The 25,538-nt window shown below is 41.1% G+C and overlaps 1 protein-coding gene across 5 annotated transcripts in view; it reads right to left on the bottom strand.

Annotated features, from left to right (window-relative positions):
- The window catches only part of ppp2r3a (protein phosphatase 2, regulatory subunit B'', alpha), a 265,190-nt gene that overhangs the window by 110,823 nt on the left and 128,829 nt on the right, over positions 1 to 25,538 (bottom strand). For 4 of the 5 annotated variants that reach the window (XM_078410763.1, XM_078410768.1, XM_078410764.1 and 1 more), the window contains one exon: positions 7,083 to 9,775. In XM_078410763.1, the coding sequence (XP_078266889.1) occupies positions 7,083 to 9,215 (2,133 nt within the window). In that variant the 5' untranslated portion in view covers positions 9,216 to 9,775. Of the gene's footprint in view, positions 1 to 3,713; positions 3,785 to 7,082; positions 9,776 to 25,538 lie in introns of those variants that run through there. The other variant, XM_078410769.1, reaches the window with a different exon arrangement.

Here is a 25,538-nt window from a genome sequence, read left to right as displayed (position 1 = left end):
TAGTATCATTGATTCCAATGGGGCTGAATGTCAGGAGGTGAGAATAACCAGGAGCTGATACTCAGACAAATTTATGCTGGCAGCTAAGGGCAAGTTTCTCCTCACAGTGTCTGGTGTCATGAATTTTTTTAAAAATGGATGAGGAATTGGAACTCTTTTCCTTGTCACTTCAGTTGGCACTCATTTCACTATGCACAAATACAAATCAATATCATCAGAGGTGGGGAAAAAGGTTGAGGAAAAAAAATACAAAAGTAAGATTAATGCAAAATTAAGATTAATGTAAAAATACAAAAGTAAGATTAATGTGATAGAGATGGAAAATTGCACGGGGGAGAAAGCTATTGCTCTGTCTTGTACTTTATTTATTTCAGCTTTTCAGGTGCATTGCTCTATTTCACTACCAACAGTTACCTTCTTCGGCAACATCAATGGTGTCTGTGGGATTGCTAATCAGTCCAAAATTAAAATGCTTTTGAAAAGTATACACGTCACACTTTAGCAGAAGGATTACGTTGTAGGTTTTTAAATTGGCGATCAGAAATTTATGCAGAGCGAGACCATATGTGCATTTACAGAAAACAAACATTTTAGACTTTCGATAAAATAGACCTACGCACAGTTGTCAGGAATGGAAACAAGGAACTGCAGACGTTGGCAAATAAAAAAAGGACACAAAGTACTGGAGTAACCCTGAAGAAGGGTCTCGCCCCAAAACGTCACCCATTCCTTCTCTCCAGAGATGCTGCTTGTCCGGCTGACTTACTCCAGTATTTTGTCTACTGGAGTAACTGAGTGGGTTAGGCAACATCTCAGGAGAACATGGATAGGTGACGTTTCGGATCAGACTGAAGAATTTTCCCGACCGAAACATCACCTAATCATGTTTTCCAGAGATGCTGCCTGCCCCACTAAGTTACTCCAGCACTTTGTGTCTTTGTTTTTCTCAGAAATGGAACTCTTATGTAACCTGGGGAATAGCTGTATATCAATGCATTGCCATATTTACATGGTGTCTATGGTACACTACTTCAAATGGATATATCCAAGATCCAGTGTTCAATTTACTCAGCTGTCTTGTCATTCTGTGCTGCGAACTACACTGAGCCAAAAAAAGAACCAAACAAATGGCATTGCTCTGTCACAACTGCAATTTCTCTTCTAACAGCTGCCTCCTTCAGCAACATTAACGGCATCAGTGGGATTGTTAATCGGTCTAAAATTAAAACCCTTCTGAAAAGTAAACACGTTGCACTTCAGCAATGGGATTAAGTCATAGGTTTTCAAACTGGTGATCAGGCCATTCTGCTTCCCACTCACTATCCCAACTAGGGTAAGATAAGAGTGGGGTAGGGTGTACACTATTATAAAAAAGGAACAACCTTTATTTATTATTTTGTGAAAATGGAGACTGGTGATTGCAGGGACAGCAAAGGCATTTTTTTCTCTCTGATGTTGGATGTAACAGAATGATTAGGTGAGTGATGGCAACCCTCCAATCAATACTAGAATAATCTATTTAAATGCTAGAGGGCATAGCCTTAAGGTAAAAGGGGTAAATTTAAAGAAGATGTACAGGGCAAGCTTATTACACAGTGCCTGGAATGCACTGCCAGGAGTGGTGGTGGAGGCAGATGCAATGGCATTTAAGAGACTGGCACCTATTTCTCCCCTTCCACCTGCATTCCTGCTTCATATTTCATAGCTCTTCAATCATTTTGTCTCTCACCTTCTGTCTTTTCATCTCTGGCCTTTGTCCACCATCTGCCTATCACCCCCCCCCCCCCCCCCCCCCCTCACCTGTATCAACCTGCCAGGCTTTGTTCTGCCTCTCCTCTCTTCCAGCTTTCTTCCCCCTCCCCCGTCCCAATGACCCATTGAAGAAACATCACCTATCCATGTTCTCCAGAGATGCTGCCTGACTTGCTGAGTTACTCCAGCACTTTGTGTCTTTTTGTAAAGCAAATGTTTCCCTCCATATTCAAAACATTTTTCATGCAGCATTAACTCATTTCCATTTTACTAGGGAACGACAGACAAATAGTATTTTGACTCCCAACTTTGCCAGAGCTGATCTGACAATAAAGCATTTCATCAGAAAGCAAAGAATATCCTAGTATCCTTGACTCTAATGGAGAAGGATACTAAATGAGTTTTGCCCTATTGATGGATAAATGATAGAAACATATGGATTACTCCACTGACCTATGAATACATAAGAACCCTAAATTTGCAGTCAATTTCACAGTGTGGATAACAAAAGCAGATTAATTAGTTGCAGAATCTGAGCCAAAGAATTAAATGGCATCAGATAAGGGTGTTTGCACAAATGATTTATGTTTGGTATCCACATAATTGACAAACAGTTAAATTGAATTCACAAAATGCTGGAGTAGCTCGGCAGGTCAGGCAGCATCTCAGGAGAGAAGGAATGGGTGACTTTTCGGGTCGAGACCCTTCTTGTCTCGACCCGAAACGTCACCCATTCCTACTCTCCCGAGATGCTGCCTGACCTGCTGAGTTACTCCAGCATTTTGTGAATAAATACCTTCGATTTGTACCAGCATCTGCAGTTATTTTCTTACACTAACAGTTAAATTGAAAATCTTCATCGCTTATTGTAACCTAATCATTACTGAAAAAAAAAAAGATTATGCAAGTACTTAAATAAAAAGGCCAAAATTGCTCAGGCAGAATCTGTGGAGAAAGAAACAGTGACATTTCAAAATTATATTTCACCAGCGGCAAGAAAGGTTTGATGTTGAATATTTTAGGCAACTGAGAAGAGGAATCTGCGGAGATATCAAAAATAATGTCTGTGATAGTGTGAGATTAGAGATTGAATAACACAAAAACAAAAGATAATGGTGCTGTTGTAGTGAAGGTTTGATAATGACACGTCTGGAAATGGAAAGAGGCGAATGAGGACAGAGGAGAGAGAATGAAACCATGCTGGAATTATGGAATACCAAGTACTGCAGTTGTCAGAAATCCAACATATTGGAGAACGCTGGAAATACAACAGGTCAGGCAGCATCTATGGAAACACAGTAACTGAGAATAAGACACAGGTTGGTGATGTATTATCAGAGTGGACTAGTAATGTTAACCGGTAGTGTTCGCTCAGCCTTTCTCTTTCCATAAATGATTTTTGATTGGCATATTCATTGATTACAAATTACTAGTTAATTCTACATAAGTACTGGCTCACACAATAAACCTACAACTTATCCTGAAAGCCAACTGCCTAATTGCCTGTTTACTGTGTTTTTATGACAGTGTAACAGTGCAAGCTATAACTTAAATTATCATTGAAGGTTGAAGTTTTAAAATTCCCTTCTAATGATATCACCCTCCCTTTCAGCTTTTACTCCTTCCTCATTTTGATCGTAAAACATATGAGGAAGGCAAATAGGAGATACATTTCTAACAAAGTTTAGTTTCCATTCCCAAATGCTTCACGCAGAAGCAGAAAATGAGAGGGAAGGAGTAAATGAGCATTCACTGTTTTTATTGTCTCCTAATAGACGAGTGAAACAGCACCTGCTCTATACTTCTGGCCGTGGCAATGGATGGAGCAGTGAGAATAACCAAAGTAGGAAATCAAATGAAAAAAATGAGTCCTTCATTGGTGGTGTTTTTCAAATCAAAAGGCATGCAGTATAATCTGGATAATGGATGTTGTAAGGACAAAGAGTCAATGAATAACATACCTTAAATAACACATATCGACCACCAAGAGCACATTGTTCTGCATTGGCTGACATGGGACATTCTTTAGTTTTTTGGATGAATATCATTATCTTTAGTTTATCTCTCTCACTGCCAGCAAATCCAGCTGTATGAGAGAGAGTGTAGGTTTCCCACTGAGGCAGCTGAGCAGAATGAAGCTCAGATGTGCATTTTGAAAGTTGGAAGAGAAACAGTGATTAGAACTTCAGCTTTATATTTGCCCAGTGCAATTTGATATCAACGAAATTGAGAATAACATTGCAAGATAATTCAGTGTAAAATGTATTAAAGCATTATGTAGTATAATCAGTTAGAAATGATGTCTGTCTAAATTTATCGCAAACTCTGAAATCGTATCAAATATGATTCTTGAAAAATGCTTCCTGGTCTTTTAATTTGTCTGCAACTCCAAGTATTTAAGAGTTTTAAATATTTGTACCAATCGGATATTCAGTGAAGCCTTTGCTCTGAAAGTTTTCTACCTAATATTGAGAAATATGTATAAAAATATGCACATATATTTGCAGTCATATGTCTCTGATGCAAATGATTACATTGACATAGAGAGAGCAAATAATCCTATAACCTCATGTTTTTACACTTTCCTTTGGACGCAATGACATATTCCTTGTAACTGTTAAAGTACCAAATGCTGATTCACTAAGCCATATGTACGCACTTACCTGCGGCTCTTAGCAATGTTCTTTGATAATTTTTATCCGAATTTATTTCATGAATTTAAATTAAAAATTAAACCAACAAGCAGATAAGTCACATTCCATAAACCATCAACTTTGAGAAGGGTTACCCCTGTCATTATTTGTCGTAAGATGACACATATAATTACAAAGGATGATGTTAGTACAAATTGAAACTTTCATCCACCAATATATTTAATTGGTCTTTAAGCTCTTCGGTGACTGTATGAGGAGGGGTGGACAATCTTTCACTTAGCATGTAGAAATGTTATGAATAAATAAAGAACTACCGTTGTGCGGAGTCCTCTAATATGTGCAACAATCTAAGTGGAAATATATTTCCAATGTCCTTTTAATAAGATCTCTATGGCCTTACATGTATAAGAGCTGGAACTCTGTTAACATAATAGAGATTGCATGATGAAAAATGTTTCCACCTCCCTCTCATTACGTGTAAAATAATAAGCTCTGATGTGAAAGGTGATATATAAGGCACATTTTTATGCTAACCGTCTTTTCAAAATCAGGCTTTACTTCAAGTCAAGAACTCTGTGGCACTATTTTGATTAGGTTGCTGCAAATGATGTTGGATTTGCTTTTAGAATAGGAATTCATCAGAGCCTACGACATGAACCGGTAATAGCTTTAGCACAGTCCATATATCATGCAATGCTGCTTTCATATTAATATAACATACTGTCCAATTTGCAATAGCATTATGGTGAAGGGAACATTTTAGAAAAGAAAACAGAGGTTGTTTGAAATTCTTTCCAGTTCTATGTAACTTACTTGAGTTTTACAATTATTTTTCTAAAGATACAAGCATTGCTGAACAGGTCAGGAATTTATTTCCGATCCCTGTTTTTCATGAGAAGGTGCCGCTGGTGGGATTTCTACTTCATCCATAGGAACATGACTTTTATACAACTGAGCATTTTGCTAGATCCATTTAACAGCAGCCATGTTAGGGCAGTGGGGCAGTGATCGAGCTGCTGCCTCACAGTGCCAGAGTCCCGGGTTCGATCCACTACGGGTGCTGTCTGTGTGGAGTTTGTACGTTCTCCCTGAGCCTGTATGGGTTTTCTCCGGGTGCTCCGGTTTCCTCCCTCATTTCAAAGACATGCAGGTTTGTAGGTTAATTGGCTTCTGTAAATTGCCCCTTGTGTGCAGGATGTGAAAATGGGATAACATAGAACAAGTTGTTTGTTAGTCGACATCATCTCAGGGCCCTTTTCCACGCTGTATATCTGAATCACACTGAACATATTGGTTGGGTCTGGAATCTGATACAGGTCGGACTTTGTCAGTTGCTTCCCTTTCCTATGTTCCTAGCGTATGTTCCTAGCGCATGTTGTTCTCTTTTCACATTTAGGTATGATCAGATTTTATAATTTTCTTTAGAACAATATAACATCCAGTAAAGACCTTGACTGAGACTTTATGACGATCAGCAACATATTCAGATATCATAGTTTTCCTGAATATAGCCAGTTGCCTCTATGTTTTTTAAAGAGGATTAATTTACTTTCACTATAACTATAAAAGGATTTTAATTTGAAACAATCCACCAGGTGTGAGTGTGACGAGTAAAATTTATCTTGGGTTTGTAGTGCAACACAAGCAAAAGACATTTTGCAACTCATCTGTGTTGAGCTGAAGTAAACGGAAAAGAAGATTGAATGGGTTGTAAAACATGTGTTCTGTCCTCCTGCATAAGTCCAATTTCACCCCTGCCATCACTAGATCTACACTAACTTGTCCTTTTCCCATAGTCTCGGAGACAGCTGTTCAAATGCAATCAAATATCATTGAACTATTCTTGAACTGCACGCTTACATCTTTGCGCATCTTTTCTTCAGAACACAAGCCGAAGGGAGAACATTATTTGTTGCATGTATCTCATGCCTGTAGAAGGGAAAATTGATGCATTTTTAAAATAATGGATTAGAATGAATTAATCTGAATCTTTAAGATTTAGTGATAAGTTGAAAAATTCCACCCAAAGTATTGGGGCAAATCTTTCTCACTTTTCCCATTTCTCTGAAGCAACATTTCTTGTGACTTCTGTAATCCAAAAGTTATAGCAGGATTCTTGCTACAATACATAAATTACGAATTGATGGTCTGAAATAATAAGAAATGTTGCAGGAAGAATACAGCTTGCTCCTCACTTGCTAGACATGACTACCCTTTACACACCAAAGGTAAAAGCCTAAAATGATATTGATGGCAGAGTTTTGACACACAGAATTTGCTTAATTGTATTTGTGAGGAAGAAAGACATCTGATTATCACCAAGGACGAAAGAGGGAAATCATTTTATGGGTTGTGAAAAGGATAATCCCTTGTCATAGTTTTAAACTTAAAACAGTAACTTGAAGGCCCAGAGTCCTTTTGATTTTGACCATGTTGAAAATGTGGGCTGTTAAAAATTACTTACAGAACAATAACAGAACAGTCTGAAGAAGGGTCTCGACCAGAAACGTCACCCATTCCTTCTCTCCTGAGATGCTGCCTGACCTGCTGAGTTACTCCAGCATTTTGTGAATAAATACTTTCAATTTGTACCAGCATCTGCAGTTATTTTCTTACAATAACTAAACAGGAATACATATGTCGTAAAACAAATGGTGCGTAGAGTTTGAGTCTTACCTTGATCACCTCTGGTGTTTGCTGGACGGATAGATGTGAGCTTGTGTCTTTAGCTACAAGTGGCTGTGTTGAGTGTTGTGAAGTTTTGCAAGACTCTGAAGCCTGTGACAGTGTGTCCTGGAGTATCCACATAACTTCTTTCTCTCTCGCCAAAATACCTTTGCTACTCCCACGATCAACCAGCTCCTGAGCAAAACCCTCGATACTCTCCAGGATGCGCAAGAGGAGGGCCGCATCATCTGCTTCGTTTTTGTTAATATTATTTACATTTGTTCCTTTTGTGGGAGAAGATAAAAGTGCAGTGTCGCTCTGTGATTCCTCTTTGTGCTTAGTCCCTGACTCAGCAGTCAAGAAATTAACTTGTTCCAACGGCTGACTGTGAGTTTTCAAGTCAATATTAGTATTCCTCGGAGAACCATATTTCTGCTTGGCATCCATTGTTTGAGAAAATGTTTCCAAATCCATCAGTAACTTTTTAATGTCTTCTTGTTGGATTACCTTATCGTTCTCTGTTTTACTTTTGGATTCTGATATTGAAGGTTCTGTAAGATCATGGATTCTAGTTACTTTACTAGAAGACCTTGGTGAATTGGAAATCACCTGGACACAGGATCTATTTTCTCCCATATTATCTCTAATTCCAACCCCTGGGTTTCCTGTTCTCCCACAAGCCTCAGCTGGAGAGACCTGTTGATAAGGCTCAAGACTTCCAGCCAATCCAATATTGAAATAATCGTTCCCTCTTGATTCCTGGACTAAAATCTTGGCAACGTCACAATCCTCCTGAATATAAAGAGGCTCCATGGACACCTTAGAAATATTGCTGCTACTTCTGGGCAAAAACAAATCTTGAGTGGAACTTAAATTTGAGTTAGAGTGGTTTGGTGGAATTACATGAGGTAGTACATTGGTTTGATTAACAGCAGTTGAATCTTTTTGCTGGGTACCACTGTTTTGAAGACTACCATTAGATGAAGGGCCATGGACATTCTCAGCAGGTTTCCTACTGTTATAGTTGGTAGCTCTATGAACAACTTGAGAATCCACAGGAGAAAGAGGTAGATTGGTAGGTAGGGATGTTGAAGACTGGACAACATCCTCATATCGGGGTGGTTGATCATTACCAAATGGAGGATATGGTATTTGCCGTAAACTATTCAGACTGTTAACCAACTCAGCAAAATCGTGCTGATTACCTCGTCCAGATAAACCATGTTCAAGTTCGAAAGGCAGCTTCTTCAGGTAGCTTGAAAGTCTTGCCATTACATTTCTGTAGATTAGATCCGGATTGTCGCCGGCATTACTATTGTCGTTGTTAAGCGACTTACTTTTAATGCATTGCTTAATAATGTCTGTGCATTTTTTTAGGTCTTCAGAGCACTTCAGAAGAATGTCCAGGCAGACTCTAATGTCCTCTCCTGTGTCTGAACTATCCAATTTGTGCTTTTCCAAAATTTTGGCAATTATGTTATTTTCTGAGAGATTTTGGAAGTATAACTGTGTGGCATTACTGATAGTCTGTTTGTGCAATGCATTAAGGTCTGCGTCTTTTTCCTCAATAGGTGTTTTCTGTGTAAAACCAAAAGGTGGACAATTCTCATTGCTGCCAATATGGTTGTACGTTACATCAAAGTCTGCAGATTTTCTGCTGGCCATATCTGGCTTCACTTTCCTTCCTTTCCTGAAGGTCACATGACTTGTGGGACACTTCACCTTTTCAAATGCAAACTCTTTAATTTTACCACTTGCCAGATTAATGGTATCACCCGTGATGTCCTTTAGACTGGATGAACCTTGCATGGCCGTTCCTTTTTTGACCCTGGTAATTCCAGGCAGAAGCTGATGACTATCATCAGCTGAGACTTCAGCAGGAGCTGCCACGCTTTCAGCACTTGAAAACTTGTGGGTCGGGTCCTGAGCACCTGCAAATCGTAAGCTGGACAAAGGTAAGGCTGTGGGACTCAGCTCTGAGCACGTGGCATAATGGACCACATTGCAGTTGATTCCAGCAGCATTCGGGAAGGCTTGGCAGGACCCATTACAGTAGTGTACAGTGTGCTGGAAACGTTGGTCTATTATGATGCTGTTGTAACAGTTCACAGTGCTAACAACGAGTCTGTATGTTGCTGCCATCGTGCAGAATCACTGGGGAAATGTTCTCCAACCGTTTATATCGCAAGATGACAAATAATCTCTGGCTGCAGTTGTGCTAAATCATTAAATCGATGGCCCTGAGGCTTCTGGCTGTGCCATTCTCAGTCAGAACGTGAACATCCTTGGAAGTCTTTCTTGCGATCGAGTCGGGTTGTAACTACTGACGTTGGTTCTATGTGGTTGGCTCTCACAGGCCTTTTGATGCTTGCGATTGAGATGTGCAGTCAAAATGCAGCTGCTCTAACTGCGTCAGCCAAGACTACCAGAGGTCAGCTGATCACATGTCATTTGTCAACGTCCTACTCTTCACTCAGGAAACTGATGCAAAGTTCCAAGGCATCTGCATCCATCCTCAGTCTCTGGGTATTTGGCCGAGAGGCAGGCCAGTCACAGCATCTGAGCTGCATCACAATCTGCAAAGAGACATTCAAGCGTGAGGCGATTTTGTCGGGGGATAGAATCTCCTGCTGAGTTCCAAATGTGCACAGCAGATGTGCTCCAAAATTCAACAGACTCGTTCACTGTCAGTAACCTTCCTCCTGTTAGAGAGAGAGAGAGAGAGAGAGAGAGGGAGAACAATGTGACTTGTGAAGCCATTAACACATTACACAAGCATAAAACCTGAATTTATTGTTTCACTATTTAATCCTGTCACTACCAGACAACCAGAATCAAGTACTAGCTGCATGTGACATCCATTTATCTTGTGACAGTAATAAGAAAAATGTAATTATTTAAGTACACTGCTATTGATGGTGGGAAGCAGCAGAAATAATTACTTTGCAATTATTAGTGTATAAAAACCTAAGCAAAACAATGTTTACAAATAATGAACCACATTGATGGAAAAACTCATTCACATTAGCACTGACAAGAACACAGAAAAGCAAGCAAAGGATCTCTGTAACTGATATATTCTTATTTCCAATCAGCATTGAGTTATTCCTTTTGTTTTATTAATATGCATGAAATCATTTGGACAGGGTCACATGGGGTGAGATATCATAGAACACGGAAGAGCACAGAACTAGAACAGGCCCTTCGGCCCACAATGTTTGTGCCGATCTTGACGCCGAGTTAAACTGGTTTTATCTGCCTGTATACGATCCATATCCCTCTATTCCCTGCACTTCCATGTGTCTATTTGAAAGTCTCTTAAATGCCACGATCGTATCTGCCACCACCACCACCCCTGGCAAAGGGGTGTCCAATGAATATCCTCAAAGTCAAAGAGCTACTGACATGAGGAGATCAAAATTACTTCTGTCAAAACTCCCGGTGGAGATTATGACCCATCCTTTACCCTCCAGAAAAAAAAGCACACATCCAAATGTGGTAAGTGACAACCATTTCTATAAGCGTCAGTCTTGATGGAACCTTCATTCATTCTTCTCATCAGAGCGGGTGTGGGTATGGTGGCAGTAAAAGGTCGGGTGTGTGAGATTCTATCTGTGAAGCAGCAAGCCTCGCAGTCATGTTGACAGTCGCTGGCCACAGAAAAACTATATAATCTTCTTTAATCCCATAAGTGGCAATTTAAATTTATATAGCATCTCAATCGTAGCAAAATGCTTCTCAGGAGCATAATCAATAAATCAACTGTCAACGAGCCAGAGGAGATATCAGGACACAGATTGCTTATAAAGCTCATTTCTAAGCAGGATCCTATAAAAGAAGAAAGTGGCGGAGAAAAAGAATTCAGGGGCATAGGACCCAGGCAAATAAAGGCACATGCACTGTGCAGGAAGGAACTGCAGATGGTGGTTTTGAAGAAAGGTTCCGACCCGAAACATTACCTATTGCTTTTCTCCAGAGATGCTGCCTAACTGGCAGAGTTATTCCTGCATCTCGTGTCTATACACGGTTGTCAATGATGGGGTATGAAGGAAAATGAAGAATGGATAAACATTCAGGGTTGACAAGGGTAAAGTTCGAGGAAGGGTGAGGAATAAATTCTAGTGAGGAGGATACTGGTTGATGCGATACTGATATAATTGCTCATGGTCTCAGACATTAGATGCAGTATTGCAGTTAATATCTGGAGTTGTACCTGAATATCTACCAATCAGGAGAACACGCACGAAGCTTATATTAAATTGAAAAGACTCGCTTCAATTATTTAAAGACAATGGTGGTATATTCGCATGGACTTCACAAGTTTGAAACTACTTCAGTATTTACGGGATTAGTGGAGATGGACAATAAGGTCATCGTGGACATTGTGAGCTGAGGGTCAGTTTTCTGTGCATTGTAACTCTATGACTCCATGACTTTGAATTTTCAAAGCATCATTAAAAAAGGCTTTTGGATTTTTTGTATATTTTTTACACTACGTGTATTGAATCCAAATTATAGCAGAAATAATAACTGATGGTATATTTTGTAAAATTTTAAAAGCTAAATTGTGACGGCCTTTCTTGGCCAGTGATTAACAATGTAACCAGAACTAAATCAGTCTTTTCAGTAATTAAACTATTCTTTCCATTTTCGTCTGTGTGTGGCCTTTCAGTACGACATCGGTGGTAAATCGTTGAGTTGTAAATAAGACCAGGAGTTGGAAGATTAGAATTGATAAATTGGTAAACATCCACAAACAAATGATGCAGCCAAATTTAATATTCACTATGGTTCTGCAACATGTAGAACTGCATTGAAATCATTTGTACATTTTCTCCATTGTATATTTTGAATCAATCATTCCTTAATCAGCAACCATTAATGTCCTTTTCATAAACTTGAAGTGACCCATTGAAAATCATTAATGCTCTATCAAGTATTTAATATATATAAGCAGCACACTACCTACCGACATCTGACCCTGTAGCCACCTTTAGTGCACAAATTCCGAAGGTAAACAAAATGATCCAATGCTGAGAACATATGGTAAATCTGCTGGGAAGTTATCAGTCTCAGAAAGCAGATGATGGAGATATGTTCAGGCTTCGGTATCTTGCTTTATGATGATATAACCCAGGGCTACGACTTACAGTCACTCCTAAATATCCATTGCTCTCTATGGTCTTGGTGGAAAGGTTGGATACTAGCTTGCTAACTTGATGAAGTGCTAACCTTTGCAAAGTAAGCAGGTTGACTACTCATTAAAATAGACAAAATGTCATGCAAATACGTTAAGATGTTACATTTTTTTGAACTGAAATCACAGTGAGATGTTTTTGTGACCAACTCATTGTTTTTTTCTGTGAATTTGCAATAACAAAACCTTATTGTAAGTTCTCTCCAAATTATGTTTCAATTGTAATGTGTGTGAGTGGTTTTATGGGGAGCATGTCTACTCATCAGCATGTGAAGATCATTTTGGGGCAAATATTTCTGGTGGGTAGGGAGCTGGAGTGCATCCGATCCAACAGAATCTTGACTTTAGGTGGTAATTTCTGGGTTACTGAGAGACACCACATCTATCATCATGCACGGTCTGTACGTCATGTAGAGTCTAAGAGTGGTGCACAGATTTGAGGCTATTTCCCCAGAGTAAATGTTGGCTATACATCTTTTAGACCCTACACTAACCCAGTTCTGGCATAGAATCACATCTCATTTGTTTCAATTGAAGTAAAGGGTAAGGTAAGTTAGGGAGAACAAAAGTTCATACACTCCCAAAAAGGATATTAATTTTCTTCTGTGTCTTCCGTGTGTATGACATGCTTATGCATGGAGTTTATCAAGAGAACCTTTCTACAGGGTGGCCTCCTCTAAGTTTTCTATTAGCCATTGCAGTCTCATAATTCCCTTGCCTAACAAGCCCACTGCCTGGATCAACTTAGAAGACCTCAATTTTGACATGTTCATAAGTGGGAAAACGTAGAACTCGTGTGAAAGGGTGATCAATGCTCAGCTTGGATTTGGTGGACCGAAGGGCCAGTTTCCATGCTATATCTTTCAATTAATTCACGATAGCGCAACAATTTTAAGCCCACCTTACTCACCTTCGTCCCGTGGTCCAATGGAAGAAGAAGTTTCAATGAAATTGGCGTTATATTTTTTAAGTTATTCACATTTTGAAGTTTAAAAAACCGCGCATGCGCAGTTGCGGCTCCGTTGATCTGGTACTTACGCAAGATGGCCGCCACATTCGTGCGTGCGCAGAACAAACGCGTCCGCACCTGTGCAGTTGGGGCCCATTGAGCAGGACTCGGCCGCCTGTCTCTTGGGGGCGGGAGAGCCAGGCCTGGTGCCGGAGGAAACAGCCACAGCCTGGGCCTGGACGTGGCCGGGTAACCGTGAGCCTGAAGTGGGCCAAGGCGAAAGGCGGCAGCAGCAGCAGCGGCGGTGAGGCCGGGCGTTGGTGGAAGGGGAGGCCGAGGCCTGGGCCTGTCGGAGGAGGGGGAGGGGGGGCGAGGGGAGGGGGCAAGGAGGGGAGGGAGGGAGGGGGGAGAGGGGAGGGAGAGGGGGGAGGGAGGGGGGAGAGGGGAGGGGGGAGTGTGGGGGGAGAGGGGAGGGGGGAGTGGGGGAGGAGAAGGTGCTGCACCAATGCAGGAGTGGTTTGGGCCCAACGGGTCCACCTAGTCTAGTATTTCATTAAATGTAAATGTATCCGAGCTGAAGCAATTCTAATTACAATCTAGAAAATGTTTTGGAATTTTAATACCTCGGTAGGTAAATAACTAATCATTGGATTGTTGCACTTCGTCTCTCTTAATACGTTCTACTGTGTAGAATTAAGAAACACAACTAAAAACACCGTACAAAAACAAAAAGGTGACAAATTTGATTTCTGCAATATCTTGTAGGCAGAGATGGAGTAGATTTAATGAAATGAACTTTAAAATCTAGATAATTGAATACTATTTTATCCTGGGACGAGATTTGGTTTTTAAGTGTTTTATTTGGATCAGGAATTATGTAAACTTGAGTGAAAAGGAAGTGATTTAATAGATTTAAATTCTATTCCTGTACTGGGACTACGGTTGGGTGAGGTATGAATTTCTATGAAGCTGTCAAACTTCAGAATAAATAGTTAAATACTGTATGAATTGCTTCTTGGAAACCATTCAAAAAGTAATTCTAGTACTGGTTTGGGGGTATCTCGATACTGTACTTGAACCTCTGGGATTTGTGCTCAGATTTAACCCATGTTAATGGACTAAATCTGATGGTTTTATGAACTCAAAACTGAAATATGTTTGAAATTGAGGTGGAACACAATCTTTCCACAGCACAAAAAAAAACATATTTGTGAGAGTCTGCAGATATTATGAAAAGAGAGGCAGATGTGGACAACCAAAATTCTATGCCACTCTAGGAGGAGAGATGCCTGCCTGAATTTGCTCTTAAATCTAAATACTAAAACTCTTGTTTGTTTGTTCGTTTGTTCCTGAACTACAGACAAAACGGTACACGATAGCGCAACAATTTTAGGCCCACCTTCCTCACTGTCATCCCTTTGGTGCTAATGGAACCAGTTTCATTGAAATTGGTGTTATATTTTTAAGATTATTCACATTTTAAAAAAAATCTATCTCCTAGGGAGAGAGGGGGAAGGGAGGGGGGTGGAGGGAGAATAGGGGGGTGGAGTGTGGGGGAGGGGAAGGGGGATGGGTAGGGAGGGGGGGTGGGAAGGGGAGGAGGAAGGAGGGAGGGGGGAGGGGGGAGGGGAGGGGAGAGGGGGAGGAGAGGGTCCTGCACCAATGCAGGAGAGGTTTGGGCCCAACGGGTCCACTTGGTCTAATGTGCTCTTAAATTTGCTCACTTTTTCAGAAGAGTAGAGGAGGTTTATGCAACTCACTCTTGAAACATCTACTGTTGAAGTGTTGAAGTTTACACTGGGTGCAACTTTCAGAAAACTATTTAAATAATTAGCATTGAGTTACCTTTTCTAACATACAATTTAATTTCTTAATCGTTTTGTTTTAAGCTAATATGTTATTCCACACTGTTGTACTGTTCCATTTTCAATCTCCATTATGTACAATGTCAACCAGGGTTCTTACTTCTGAGCACAGTTAGTGACAATATTGGAAAAGTATACTTTTGAAGGTCTACTGAGTACAAGACGTGGCTTGGCTTCATGGTCTAGAGGCTTGGAGGCATGTACTGACTTTGATGGCACTTGAAGAACACCCTCTTGATTGAGGTACTGAAGAATTTCTGTTACCACTTGAAATACATCTTGGTAGGAATATGTATCCCTCTGATGGGGGAACTGGAAGTACGATGAGATACATTCAAATTTGTTTGGACTTGACATCCAATTTAGAAATGTATGCAGGTTATATATAAGAAAGGTGAAGGAGTGACGGAAAAAGTGAAGGAAAAAATAGAAAACTTGATTGTAGGTGGAGGATAATCTTGTAAACATGCAATTCACTTTATTCACATCTAATACCAGTGGAGCAACCTCAAGACTTTCAGCTGCTGTTGTTGACAAGAACTTCTCCTTATGCTTAGAAATGTGACTTTCCAGAATACATGGACATCATGAAGACACAAGAATGCGCAGGTGCTGTAATCGGGATCAACAAACTATCTGCTGGAGGAGCTCAGTGGGTCAAGCCAAGGAATGGTCGATATTTTGAGTTGAAACCTTGCACCAATTCAAAGGAAGGATACTTGTCTGTGTAGCAAGTCTTGGTGAGAACATGGTGGAAGAGCAAGGGAGTAGTCGAAACCATGGAGGAAGGGGAGTGAGAGAAGGTCTATCAGAGTTCTCAATGGAGAGAGCAGGAGGAAAACTTCCTCAAAGTGGGCATACCTTGAAGAAACCACACAGTGGAGAACTAACATGGAGACACAAGAGACTGCAGATGCTGGAATCCCGAGCAACAAACACGCTGCTGGAAGAACACAGTGGATCGAGCAGCATCTGTGGATGGAAAGGAGGTCTTGATGTTGTGTTTCGCCCAAAACATCATCCATGCTTTTCCATCCCAAGATGCTGCTCAGCCCACTGAGTTTCTCCAGCAGATTGTTCATTACATGGACATTATATTAGTCACATGAAAGATATTGTTTCCACTAACCTGACTGTATTATTGATGGGAACATCTGCAATTTGGTGTACATATCCGAGATCCACAGAGCGGAAACATGCTGAGGCATAAAAATGTATAATGGCAAACCTGTTCCATATCAACCAATCAGTATTCTTTATTGGAGTTTGCTATGTACATATGAATAATATCAGTGTAGGTCAGACTGCACTTATCCTGTCTTTCTTATTCATGTTCTGCTGGCAGAAGGATAGAATGTCATATCAAACTAAGGGTTTTATCCTGAAGGTAGCATATTGCAACTTATTTAATTTACAAGTTTCCAACACCACTTGTTGCAACAAGCTGATGGTATTTTTCTCAACACTGCCTGGAGGTGAAACTAATTTTGTGAGACTCGAGAGACCAAAGCATACTAAACTACCAACTTAAAAATGGCCCACAAAAAGAAAAATCTCCACCAATAAAACATGGATAAGTGTCCCGACCCAAAACGTGACCCATTCTTTTTCTCCAGAGATGTTGCCTGACCCACTGAGCTACTCCAGCACTTTGTGTCTATCATATTGCTGTATTCAAGCTGAAGGCAAGGACTGTAACTATTGGCAATTTATAATCACACTCTAAACATATTACTTCAATTTATGACAGGGAATCCCAATATTAAAACAGGGTTCCATTCATGAGCGTTCATAACATGAACTGTTTTAAGGTCAGAAATGTGCAAAAACAGTCTGTGGGAGAGGATCACAGAAAGAGCTGTGATAGGAGCTGGCGTGGGAAGAGTGGCCACCAGTCGGCCTCCCTGACTCAGTGAGTGACTGAGTGAGTCTGCTCAGCGTTCTCTGCCCGACTGGACCCAGCACCTGATAGTTGTGGTTTGGGGAAAGGGAGCTTGGGAAATGAGGGGAGGAGAGAGAAGGTGGGCAGGAATGCTCTCCACTCAGCCGGCAGAAGATGCCTACAGCTCCATAGCAGTCAGTAAACATACATAGAAACATAGAAAATAGGTGCAGGATGAGGCCATTCGGCCCTTCGAGCCAGCACCACCATTCATTGTGATCATGGCTGATCATCCACAATCAATAACCCATGCCTGCCTTCTTCCCATATCCCTTGATTCCACTACCCCCGAGCTCTATCTCACTCTCTCTTAAATCCATCCAGTGATTTGGCCTCCACTGCCCTCTGTGGCAGAGAATTCCACAAATTCACAACTCTCTGGATGCAAAAGTTCCATCTCACCTCAGTTTTAAATGGCCTCCCCTTTATTCTAAGACTGTGACCCCTAGTTCTGGACTCGCCCAACATTGGGAACATTTTTCCTGCATCTAGCTTGTCCAGTCCTTTTATAATTTTATATGTCTCTATAAGATTCCCTCTCATCCTTCTAAACTCCAGTGAATACAAACCTAGTCTTTTCAATCTTTCCTCATATGACAGTCCCGCCACCCCAGGGATCATTCTCGTGAACCTACACTGCACTGCCTCAATTACAAGGATGTCCTTCCTCAAATTAGGCCAAAATTGTACACAATGCTCCAGATGTGGTCTTACCAGGGCCCTGTACAACTGCAGAAGAACCTCTTTACTCCTATACTGAAATCCTCTCGTTATGAAGGCCAACATGCCATTAGCTTTCTTCACTGCCTGCTGTACCTGCACGCCAACTTTCAGTGACTGGTGTACAAGGACACCCAGGTCTCGCTGCACTTCCCTCTTACCTAACCTGACACCATTGAGATAATAAATCCACCCTGCTAGCTCCCAAATCCTCAGTCGTACGTACAGGGTGCCTGTAAATTGTTTTTTTTGTGCCCTGGGGGGAGGACCCGTAGTTGTGGACAGTACTTCTAAGTGTGTATAGCTTTGTTGGGTACAGAGACATTGATAGATAGCTTCAGATGTTGAACCAGTTTGCATGAAGAGCGTCAGATATGATGTGATTTCTGTGGTCTTACGTTGAAACTTACAAATCCAAATCTGTCCCTGAGCTGCACCCGTCCTTTCTCATGAGATGATAGTTTCTCAGATTTTAGACATATTCCTGCTCTTGTCAGCTGAAAATAAAGTCTAATTTTGCAATCTCTGTACTATTCTAGATGGAAGCATCGTTCGTATGTGAACAGAGCTCGAATATTTTCATCAGTTGACTGCAGAAAAAGTAATCATTTTTTAGTCGGACCGTATGTTTTCACACGAGTTCTCAGTTTACACTACTTCTTTGAACCAAAACAAATGTGGTTAGCCTTGTTTTTGTTCTTGTACTCAGCTTTATCATATCATATCATATCATATATATACAGCCGGAAACAGGCCTTTTCGGCCCTCCAAGTCCGTGCCGCCCAGCGATCCCCGTACATTAACACTATCCTACACCCACTAGGGACAATTCTTACGTTTACCCAGCCAATTAACCTACAAACCTGTACGTCTTTGGAGTGTGGGAGGAAACCGAAGATCTCGGAGAAAACCCACGCAGGTCACGGGGAGAACGTACAAACTCCTTACAGTGCAGCACCCGTAGTCAGGATCGAACCTGAGTCTCCGGCGCTGCATTCGCTGTAAAGCAGCAACTCTACCGCTGCGCTACCAATAAAGGAGGCTTGAGTGGTGCTGTGGGCTGGGAATTGTTACATTTCACCTGTGGATTTGAATTCAGTCCAGGCAGCTGGAAATGAACTCTCGAAATGTTGCTCTCTCTGCGAGCTGCTAAAGGCGAACTAAACCTGCGCTAAGCGGATCCTCCCATTACTTCACTTTGTTTTGTAACCAATTTAATTACCTTGGAGGATATATTTCTCTTGATTGAAAAATAATTACTGCCGTTGTGGCGGATCAGGCCTTTTCTCTGGCCTCCGCCAGGCCACTACACCGTGATAATTTTAACTGCCCAGCAGGGCAAACTAACACTACCCATTTGCCGTGATTATTATTCTAACTACATTTCTGCTTACAGCATGTTAAGTGCTCTGGGAAATTTGGGCACAGGCATGGTTTTTGTGATTAGCTTATACTTTGATATTGTACAGTTACTCATTGGAGATTACTTGTTAGAACTGTGCGGTGACTCGGCTGAGGGGAAGCTTGCCAAAGGAGAATCGTGTCTGTGGAGTGCATGAGTATGGAAACATACTGCCCCGTGCCTTCCCCAGTCAGAATGTGATTAACACTCCAACTAATGAATTAAACAACTAGTCATATAATGAAACAACCAGCCTTATCCATATTCTGTAACAAATTATTTTAAAAAACATGGTGGACTGTGTGCCAGAGAAAAGTACATGCACCTGAAAATTGATTTCCAGTGGCATCATTCCTGTTCAGATTAGAGCAGGTATTTAAGGTTAACTCATTGATCAAAGTGAATGGGCAATGACCAGATTACCCTGTAGTATGACCAATCTAATGCTTATGGATGGTTGACATCTGCATGTCCACTCTAAGTAGTAAGGACTATAATTACACCGTTCAAACGGTGCTTATGAATAATTGCTGAAAAAATGATTTTATTATTTGAATAAAAGGGAAGGTCTACATGACTCAAAAACCATCTGCAGAATTAGCATCGCAATGGTTAGGGGGAGGGGACAAAGGAGGGGAGGGCAATGATGGTTTTGGTTCTTGGTTCCATACTGCAAAATTGGGCCTAAATTCTGAATGTAAAATGGCTTCAGAAGAGTGGGGAGTCGTTGTGATGGCCGGATCATACCGAGGATGAGTAAATGGGGCAGAAAGGGCTCTTTGGAGATTGAGGTTTCCATTGGGAATTGGAAGAGCCCGAGATGTGATTCGGGAGAGTTGTCTGCGGTGGAGGTTGAATAACTCCACTGGGGCTGGAACCTTATAGAAATGTTGTAGACGTTGTAGAATTTGTAAGTGGAATTGCTTTTCATATTCGGCACTGAATAGTTACTTATTATTATATTTGCCAAATAAGTCACATAATCATATGTTCCTTCAGGAACAAAATGACTTGGTCACAATCGAAATACGAGTCCAATTTTACTCTTGCCTAGGGTCGTCCATATCCCAAACAGTTAGTATTCTACTTTGGTGCAAAAATACGCAAACTACTGCAGCATTGATGGCAAAATCTAATTCGACTTACTTGAATCAGAGCCTATATTCTTTTGACCTCTAGGCTCTGATTTAAGTAAATTTAATTAGATTTTGCTGTCAATGCTGCAATAGTTTGCAGTATTTTGTGTTGGGCATTTTGACACATCCATTAGTCAAAAGGAGGCTTTAGTTTCACTATGGTTGCCACCTGCTGGGGCGGTACGGTGGCACAGCGGTAGAGTTGCTGCCCTACAGCACCAGAGACCCGGGTTCCATCCCCACTATGGGTGCTGTCTGTATGGAGTTTGTTCATTCTGCCCGTAACCGTGAGGGTTTTCTCTGAGATCTTCAGTTTCCTCCCACACTCCAAAAATGTAAAATTTTCCCTAGTGTATGTGGGATAGTGTTGGTATGCTTGGATCGCTGGTCGGCGCGGACTCATTTGACCGAAGGGCATGTTTCCTCGCTGTATCTCCAAACTAAATTAAACTAAACGTTAATTGGGCCGATCATAATGAAAACTGTCATCTGCTAGTCCAGCATAATAATCATTAAATTACCACCTCTCCGTGGAAGGCAGGCAAGCTTCTGGGAAAAGGCTCTTCAATCCTTCATTCGGGGAACATTTAACACTATAAAATACATATGGTTTAGTATATTTTTGTAATCTGAAGTTAATTTGGCACTAACCATCTTTCCAGATCTGCTTTAAAGGTATGAATCAACATAGTAATGTCATGAAATCATGGGGCACTTTCTGCATATCACATTCTGTTCATCACCAACAAGCATTAAATCTGGAAAATAATCCTTTCCTTGTCAAAACTGTCAACAAGCTCCAATAAATGCTAAATTCTCCTCGAAACAGTCGAAAGTTGCAACTCTAATAGTCATTTAACTTGATCTTGCCCATAACGAATTGCCAGCATTTAAACTATGTTGGGGAAAGGGCACATTAATCGGGATTGTAGCAGGTGATTGCACTGAAAAAGCATTACTTCACCCACTGCTAGCTTTACAACTAATTAATTTAATGCTTTGCTAAAGTGAGGTCTCTTTGGGCTTGACGCACGGTACAGGAATGGTTGTGGTTACCAAAACAAGGCATCTTCAAATCACAAATGGAATAATTTCTTCATTAGAATAGATTAGATCCAAGACCGACATGCCACCAATCAATTTTTTTTGCGCTGTTTTATTGACCTAATTTAGAAAAGCAAAACAAATTACCCTGCATTACAAGTCCTATGAGCTGTGAGTAATGTTAAATACATTTATCATGCTGGAGGACAAGCATTTCTTTTAAGGAACAATGAGCACAATTTTCCTAAAAAATGTGCAGGATCAAAGGATAGAGATTAATGTTGTGTGGAAGAGCTATGCTGGCAATTGTAAGTTGCCAATAATTGCTGCTGAATTGCACTGGTCTGCCTCTTGCATTGTGAAAAAAGCATTCCATGTGATTTTTATGTTGTTGCTGCAGCATTTAGACATTAAATTGTTGGCTGATTTCACTACAGGGAGATAACTAGCGACTAAGTGGACAAATATTTTAACAAAGTATATAAAATGTTGAATTTTAGATTTAAAAAAAAAAACTGCTTTGTTTGTAAATATTTGCATCTTTCCCTTAAATTTTAAATAAACATTGATATTTTAAAAAAAAGATTGATTTCAATAGTTTTGGTTTGTGATTGCTATCAGAAACATGGAGAAACATTCCTAATTGTTGACAGCCGGCTAAGGCGGAAGTTAGTAGCTAGCTCACATGCTGAGATTCATAGGCAGAAGATCACCCCAACCCCACAGACTCATGATGGAATTTTCAAGCAGAAGACCCTGCTGCCAAACTGGGCCTTGCCACTGAGGATGCAGTCAGTAATGCCCATCAGGTTTCTGCTGTGCGATGCAGATAGTTTGCAGTCAGTTCGAAGGTCGCTGGTGATCTCTGGCAGCTTGCTGCCAACTGCAAAATCAGTCACATTCACCTCTTGCTTTAATTTAACATTTTTCACAGTCATTCCTCTGTTTATTTCTTAATCCAGAAATCTCAGTGATTGAGGAGGACCCGGGTTCGATCCTGACCATGGGTGCTGTCCGCATGGAGTTTGTTTGTTCTCCCCATGACCTGCGTGGGTTTTCTACGGGTGCTCCAGTTTCCTCCTACACTCCAAAGGCGCACAGGTTTGTCGGTTAATTGGCTTCGGTAAAATTGTAAATTGTCCCTAGTGTGTGTAGGATAGTATTATTGTGCGGGGATCGCCGGTCGGCGCAGACTCGGCGGGCCGAAGGGCCTGTTTCCGCGCTGTATCTCTAAACTAAACTAAATAAAGGAGAAACACTATTCTGTCCCTCATCGAGTTTGTTATAATGTTGATAGTTTATAGTTGCGCAACATAGTGTGCAAAGTATTACCAAAACTATGCATGCATGAACAAATCTGTCTAATGGGACATGCTAGATATCCTGTCCCAACAAAACCTGGCCCTTACTGTTTCTAATTTATTCTTAGCAGGAGTCAGAATTCTCCATGGCAACTATGACAGTTTAATACTGGTTTTAGATATGAGGCTTCCTGACCATTTTGAACACTCAGATTAAAGAAAGCCAAGACAACAATTCAGAAAGGAAGTCAGTATGTCCTATTATTACATTCAGTCAATGATCCACTTACACACAGCGGCCTGGCCTTATGTGACCTTCAGAGAGCGGTCCACATATAACCAAAGCTTACAGGTCATGTTGACAGTTTTTCTTGGGCAGAGTATTTTGTTTTTGTTGAATATCATCCAAAGTAAATTTAGGAGTACAACACTGGGAGCAAAAGTACAGTTCAACAGTTTAATTAGGCTGGGCTCCATCATACTGTAATCTCCATATTGTTTTCAAATGGAACAATACTGCATATTTCAACATATGGAGGAAAAACCACATTTCCACGGAAGAGGTAAGCATTAAATATTCCAAACAGCCCACAGCAGAAGCTCAAAAGAATAATTGAAATCAAAATGTGTCGGAAGGAACTGCAGATGCTGGTTTAAACCAAAAATAGACACAAAGTGCTGAAGTAACTCAGCGGGACAGGCAGCATCTCTGGAGAGAAGGAATGGGTGATGTTTGGGTCAATGAAGGATCTCGACCTGAAATGTCGCCCAATCCTTCTCTCCAGAGAAGCTGCCTGTCCTGCTGAGTTACTCCAGCATTTTGTGTCTATCTTTAATTGAAATCAAAATATGGTTTTCCACTTGGATTAAGAGTGTTCAGTTATTGCACCGCAAGAGCTGTGCCTTCTGACCCAAATCATAATATTGTGATAAAATTCACTGGCCTGAACACCTTGAGGGGATGAAGAATAGTGGGTTTAACTGCACTAAATATATGAGGTTGAGTTCTCGATGCGATATTCAATTGAAACAAATGACTATCTCAGCATTGGTCCTGAAATGCCGAAGGCTGTCTTATATCATGAATTACACTATGAAACAGTGCCAACATTCCACTGTCAAACACTTGCTGACTGTTCATCCAGCAGTCAATTTCCACATGGAATGTGTTTGACAATGCCGTACAGAGAGGACACTGAGAGAGGCTACCGAGATCAACGACCATTCCCAGGGGGTCTTGGCAACAGCAGTGCAAATCCTGGCGGATGTGACCAAAGGAAGGGAGTTTCTGCTAGTGTAAACTGGTACCTGGGACACAGTGGCAAAAGAATGGGGAACACACTCTCCAATTTATAGATCTGGTGTTGCAGAAATTTCCCGATGACCAAGTTTGTGAAGGTCAAAGCAAATGCTCATACAAGCCTGCTGTTTAGAAAATAGATTTTATATTCTGCACATATTAACATCAATATAACACTATGTGAATACTAATATACTCACAAAAATCTATTTGACATACTCATGGGACTATTAATACATCCACGCCACTGGGGCTAGCATGATGCACTTCGCTCAAGCAAGCAACCACTATAACAAACACACACTGACATATTGACTTTTCTTTTGCTTAATAATGTCACTGGGGAACATTGGCTTTGCTCAATAATGCTATGTATAGGGCTACCTCCTTTGGAAGATCACAGGTACTCTCCAAGGGAGTACGTGTGGACGGCCACTAGCCTTTAGAGTTGCTGACAGTGCCCTGACAGGATCGCATGTCTTTTTGTATGTGGTTCAGCCACCCGTTCTTCATGTTGGTGCCCTTTCCTCACTATTTATTGTCTGGTCCATATATGGAATGTTATTCGCATTGGTGTGCTTCTTTGATGGTCAGTGCAGAAAGGACAAATATAGAACTGGATGCAGCACTCTCATAGCAGAAAGGAGAAGGAAGCGGCAGAGTTGTAAGTGGAGCGAACAATCAAGTGGTGAAGACATCTTGTAGCCAGGCCATCTTGTTCCACCTGACTTCACGGAGATCCCTTCTGCAGACACAAAAACAGTGCCATTGTGCCTGATACCACACTACAACAGATCATATGCAGGCACTGTGAAAGATAAGCAGGACAGATCTAGAGTATGGGTTGGGTATATCATGAGGTGAGACAACTTGGACAGGGTGAATGTGTCAAGGAAGGTTCATGGCAAGACCTAGGAAACTGTGGACTACTCCCCAGATCCCAGGAACTGAGACATCGCAGATATCGATGGCGAAATTCACCATTGCCATCAAGGTTCTAGCTACACTCAATCTGCTCTGTTGAGCGGGCCATGACATTTGCATGCCCAATGCCAGGTACCTGAAACAGATACTGTTCATCCTGATAGACAGAGGAAAGGGTCTCCTTGAAGAAATACAACATCCCCACCGACCCATGGGAATCTGTGGCACATGAATGTCAAAGTGGAGAAGGAGTATTCAGGATGGCAACCAATTTTCTATCCATGTCAACACCCTACCCCCAATACCATGTGCTCTAATTTTAGTCACCAATCTCCCGTGCGGGACCTTATCAAAGGCTTTCTGAAAGTCTAGATACACTACATCCACTGGCTCCCCTTCATCCATTTTATTTGTCACGTCCTCAAAAAATTCCAGAAGATGAGTCAAGCATGATTTCCCTTTCATAAATCCATGCTGACTTGGACTTATCCTTTTACTGCTATCCAAATGCACCGTTATTACCACTTTAATAATTGACTCCAGCATCTTTCCCACCACCGAAGTCAGACTAACTGGTCTGTAATTCCCCGTTTCTCTCTCGCTCCTTTCTTGAAAAGTGGGATAACATTAGCTATACTCCTATCCACAGGAACTGATCCTGAATCTATTGAACATTGGAAAATGA

This window comes from Rhinoraja longicauda, chromosome 13, assembly GCF_053455715.1.
Source record: "Rhinoraja longicauda isolate Sanriku21f chromosome 13, sRhiLon1.1, whole genome shotgun sequence".
Taxonomy (NCBI): Eukaryota; Metazoa; Chordata; class Chondrichthyes; order Rajiformes; family Arhynchobatidae; genus Rhinoraja; species Rhinoraja longicauda.
This window is presented reverse-complemented; position numbering and strand designations above follow the sequence as displayed.